The sequence below is a fragment of the Vigna radiata genome, chromosome 8 (genome assembly GCF_000741045.1).
Source record: "Vigna radiata var. radiata cultivar VC1973A chromosome 8, Vradiata_ver6, whole genome shotgun sequence".
In the NCBI taxonomy this organism is placed as follows: Eukaryota; Viridiplantae; Streptophyta; class Magnoliopsida; order Fabales; family Fabaceae; genus Vigna; species Vigna radiata.
Window position 1 is genome coordinate 15,244,526 of NC_028358.1, and position 5,698 is coordinate 15,250,223.

Below are 5,698 nucleotides of genomic sequence, written 5' to 3' on the forward strand. Positions count from 1 at the left end.
TGGCTATGAAGTGCTATTATGAATGGCTGCTGAAACAAATGATATATGTTATTTGGAGGGTAATTCAGGAACTTTTGAGTCAAGTTTATGATTCTAAATTAGATACAATATATGAAGAGTATGATTGTGAGTTTCTGAAAATTCTGGATAAAAATAATTATGTGTAGGATGATTGTTTCCATTTTTAATTTGAAGTTCTTAATATATATATTTTGTGGTTGGTTGAGTGAATTTCTTTTAGACTTTAATTTTTTTTTTAAAATGTTGAAATTCTTTTCTAAGAGTGTTTTGATGTATAACATGTTATGGTTTTGGAAGACCTTAATGGTTGTTGTTTAAGTATTATAGTTGTTTTTATTATTGTGTGAATTATTGTTGTCGTGTTCTGTTATGTTGTCGTATTCTGTTATGTATGCCATTATTTAATCAGTTTTCCATTCATTTTTTTTAAGTTGTTATTGATCTGAGTGAAATGTTATTGTGCTTTCATGTTTATAAATTTATAAACCACTTAATAAATATGATGTTCGTCTAGTTTGTTTGGCTTATCTGCTTATGGATATTCAGTTTTGATTACTCTTTTGTCTTGCCAATTACTTTGATGGAATCAAATTCCAATGAATACCCTTCATATTTATTTGACAAGTCCATGGTTTCCTTTGTTGAAACGGAACCAAGGGCGTTTCTTCTACATTGTACAGAAAAAATGGGAAGAAGAACATATATACCTAGGGGATCATATATATTTTCTTTGCCGGCTTCCAAACTACTCAACTGATGTAGGAAAAATCCATTCATTATTATTTTTTTTTCTGGGGAATTCATTCTAACGTTGTAGTACTTCTATCCTTTTTTTCTTATTATTATATGGAACTGGTTTGCCCGAGATTGAAGAGGCTACGAGTAACTTTGATGAAAGCCGAAGAATAGGAAGTGGTGGATACGAAAGTGTTTATTTTGGAGTGTTAGGGAACAAGGTACGCAAATACTAATTACATTCTTTAATGATCCTTAGCAATGCAAGCACATCCTTTGATGTGTTGACTAAAATCTATATATCATTTAACTACAGGAAGTTGCTTCGAAGAAAATGAGGTCCAATAAATCTAAAGAGTTCTATGCAGAACTCAAGGTCTTACGTAAGATCCACCACATCAACATTATAAGTAATAGTTCTGATGATATTTTCTTTGACCAGGTGTTGAGAGTTCTTATGTTTGAATATAAATCTGATATATGATCTATCAAAGAGCCAGAATTCGATCAATGTCCAAAGCTAAGTTTAACCATTTTGAAATGCAATAAATAAAAAAATTGTGTTGTTTTTTTTGAGAAAAATAAAACGGTGCTTTTGATAATGACTGCTACAGGTGGAGCTTTTGGGATATGCAAACGGAGAAGATGACCTCTATTTGGTGTATGAGTACGTTCCAAATGGATCTCTCAATGATCATCTTCATAATCCATTACTTAAAGGTGGGAGATTTTGGACTTGCAAAGCTGGTAGACAGAACCGATGATGAAAATTTTATAACAACTAGACTTGTAGGAACACCAGGTTACCTTCCACCAGAGTAAGGTTTTATGCATTTCAATCATAACTAGAATTTCAGTCCATTATAACACAAAAGCTAGACACCTCTTTTGAGCACAATCTTTTTTATTTATTCATTCTGACATGGTTTTTCACCTTCTAAGGTCTCTAAAGGAGCTTCAAGTGACCCCAAAAACTGATGTGTTTGCGTTTGGAGTGGTGCTTTCAGAGATGTTAACAGGGAACCGAGCATTATTCCGAGAAAGCCAAGAAGAGATTAAAATGAAATCACTGATTAATGTTGTAAGTGTTGAGGAAATAATCAAAATGATTGGTCCAGTTTGAAATTCCTTCGCTGAAATTTTTTGATTAAGGTTTGTTTTCGTGACATTCAGGTTAATAAAGTATTCCAAGATGATGAGCCAGAGATTGCCTTAGAAGATGCCATAGATAAGAATCTAGAAGCAAGCTGTCGGAAGGAAGATGTCTACAAGGTAATATGGTTGTAAAAGTTAGAAATTTTGTGATAATTCATCCATAGGTCAAAAAAATAATTGTTTTAAAATATCAAAAAGAATAAGGTACATTACTCTAGTATGTTTTGTGTAATATAGTCTTCATTGTCATAATTAAATTGCTTAATGACTTTATGCGATCTTTAGTTCACGTTATGGTTTTTTATTGTACTGGTTAGGTGAATAACATGTATTCTTAAATGGTTTAAGACTTATTTCTTTGTTACGTGGTATTGGTTAGTTAAATAACTTGGTATTATTGTGAAACTGGTTAGAGGAGTATATGGTTGTTATGAAAGCATGACTTATTATTAGGAGTTTAAACTTGTATATGGTTCATAGTTATTTGTTATTTTGCATTGAATTTGTTTGGAGTATACTAAAGTTTTGGTTCTTTTTTATGTTCAAATTATAAAAATGTTTTTTTATTATTTTGGAATTCTAGTGTCCAAGACAACCCAACGACAATGATTGTGGATATTATGTGTGTCAATATATGAAGAAAATTATTAAGGAGGAACAATTTCAACTGATGTAAGTTATCTTTATTCTTATAATTAATTTGTTGTAAAATTTAATTAACTAATTCTACAATTTGTTGTAAAATTTAATTAACTAATTCTACTTTATTTTCTTTCTTGCAGTATTTTTCTAGTTGCAGATGCCAACATTATCATGAAAGTCAGATCATTGAAGTTAGGGAAAATTGGTGTTTACATGTAATTAGTACATGCATATACGTTATGTCATGGTGATGTAAAATACTGATAGGATATATATGTTATGGTTGTATATATTATCTTATAAAAAAATGTCACGCCATGACATGTTCTACAACTTAATGATTAAATTTTGAAATATTATTCGACCAATATTTTTTATTCATATTAATGAAAATTCTTTTTGAGACATCTGTCACATTTTTGTCAATATTTTATATTTTTTTGTATATAATATAACTAATATATAATGTGGATTTGTATATAATAGAACCAATATTTTATATTTTATTCTAAAATTAATTATTTTTTTTTTAAATTTTTGCTGACAATAGATAGTGTTTTTTTAAAGAACTGTTATCTATTGGTTGCTGACAATAGATAATGTTTTTTTAAAGAAGCAATATCTATTGGTTGCTGAAAATAGATAGCGTTTTTTTAAATAAGCGCTACCTATTGGTGGCTGACAATAGATAGCGCTTTTTTTAGAAGCGTTATCTATTAATAGATAGCGCTTAAGCGCTATGTATGATAAAAAAAAAGCGTTATCTATGCACTTTTTTGTAGTAGTAGTCTCAAAAGGGAGCAGTCTAGGCTTGAATCTAGACAATTGGACCATTGGTCAGAAAAATCATTGGGTTGATTTAAAATTATGCATTGGGCTTATTGAAAACTATTCATTGGGCTAAAGATCAATTAGGCTAAATACCCTACACTTCCACTATCCTCAACAATCTTTCTCTTTCTCTCTCTACATTAATGCAACATTCACATGATTCAGATTTGAATTTGTGATATACTGCAAAATGTAAAATTTAATAAAACTTCAATATTAGTGTTTCTACCACTTCCAATTTATTTTAATAGTAAATAATAATAATATATTATTATTATATACTAACTTTATAATGAAAAAAACTAATTAAATTCCAAATCTTTAACAAATAACTATTGTTTTATATTTTAAGTATTTAATAATATTTTTATATTATTTATCTAATAAATTAAATACTTTATTCAAGTTATTTGAGTTGAATATGTTTGTAAGTTAAAACATAATATAATGTTAAAAATTATATATATTAAATGTAAAAAAAATTATATATATAAACATTTTTCTAAAAATTTAGAACAAAATTTTACCATTTATTAAGTAATTTGAAGAAAAAAATATATTGAACAACAAATGTAAGATTGAATCAAACTTATTTAAAGGAATATATTAGAAGTTCAAATTTGAGTCATGTAAATGCTCAATTAATGAGTCTTGTAAATGCTCCATTAATGAGTCATGTAAAAACTCCATTAATGAGTCACGTAAATGCTTCATTAATGCAGAGAGAGAAAGAGAAAGATTGTTAAGGATAATAGGGAGGTGTAGGGTATTTTTGGAATAAAAGAAAATATTGGGAAGGTGTAAAACATTTTTGAAATAAATGAAAATAATGGGGAGGTGGAGGAGCAATTGGGGAGGTGGAGGGAGCAACACCCCTTTCTTTGGGGTCAGTACTTCGTGATTCATTTGGAATCAAAAGAACCCACGTGCTAGAGTTTTTGCTAGAGAGCAAGAGAGGAAGAAAACCATGGCCCGTGCTCATGCTACTCACCCAAAAGAGTGAAGACAAAGTAGAGGCACGTGGGGAGGCTGAATCGGTAATAAGTTTGAAGACGATCAGAGGGCTTGGAGAGCAAGATGAACGAGACCACTGGGTCAAGAAGAAGCGTCAAAGGTTTCCCGTTCCTCTTTCCCTTTTTCATTCCTTCTGGTTCTTACCCTATATAATAAGGCTATAAATAGATTTCTGACGTGCTAGAACGTTGAGGGTGATAGACTCCACGAAAAACGATTCGTTGCGAGTGAGAGGGTTTAATTGCTTTGATAATGTAGATATATTGTTCGTTGCATCTGGATTTCGCGGAGGATGTTCATGGATAGTGACAGATGGTGAGTGTTCTTGGTGACTCCGATATTAATTCTACTGTTGTTCTCAATTTTAATGAATTTCTGCATTTCCAATTTAATGTTCTTAGCCAATTTACGTTTCTCCTTGTTTTTTTATTTATTTATTGTGCATGATTTTAATTTCCAACACTTGTACTATTGATTTTACATTCTGGTAATGAGTTCTGATGTTACCTTTGAATTTTTGTACTTTCCTTTTATACAGAGACTTCTTCGTTAGTTTTCCATACACATGGATTTCTTCGTTTCATATTATTTTGTTAAACTTCAAAACTAGAGTTTCTATTAGACGAGCTTCTCTTATCTTGACAGTAATGGCTTAGAAAATTGTTGGGTTGGACATGCCAGAATCTCTGTTTGAAACTGCACAATGGAAGTAATTTCTCTTCTGATACTGGGTACCTTGGGTGTCGGAAAGTATCTATTCAATAACTTTTTATGCATCTCTGGCCAACTCCCAAAAGGTTTCTACTGGTAGACAATCTAGTCTCCTGCTGCACCTTGCTGAGAAATTGGAAATGCCTTCATCTTCATTATTTCCTCTGGAATTCTAGCTGGCTTCATAGAGAAGCAAACCCAGCTAAACTCCTTTATGTGCTTCTGTGGGTCTTTAAGTTCATATCTCAGAACGTCAAATTGCAATTCCCACTCAATTCTCCAACCGATCTACACTTAACTCAGAATTTTACCGTCAACCATATTTAATTGTTATCCTAAGATAAAAAATACCCAAGGTAGAAGACAAATCTTAAGATAGAAAACAATCATTTAACACTAAGATATAACATCCTAGAAAACCAACTCTAAATCTAAAAGAAATACGAGATTAGAAAACCATATATTAGAATAGAAGAACATAAAACCATGAGCCAAGAAAGGGAAACGAAATTACAACTACTCAAGAAATAGAGTAGAAAAGAAAAGCTCTAAAACAATAGGATAAAACTATAACTAAAAATAGGATAGA

The 5,698-nt window shown here is 30.6% G+C and overlaps 1 protein-coding gene across 1 annotated transcript; it reads left to right on the forward strand.

Annotated features, from left to right (window-relative positions):
* Positions 1-1,437: 1,437 nt before the first annotated feature.
* On the forward strand, positions 1,438-2,784 carry LOC111242391 (lysM domain receptor-like kinase 10). Its single transcript, XM_022785584.1, has 5 exons — positions 1,438-1,574; positions 1,699-1,837; positions 1,930-2,028; positions 2,495-2,583; positions 2,694-2,784. Exons 1-5 carry the CDS (start codon positions 1,447-1,449, stop codon positions 2,770-2,772), a joined length of 534 nt encoding a protein of 177 aa, XP_022641305.1. The 5' UTR covers positions 1,438-1,446; the 3' UTR covers positions 2,773-2,784.
* Positions 2,785-5,698: the final 2,914 nt, after the last annotated feature.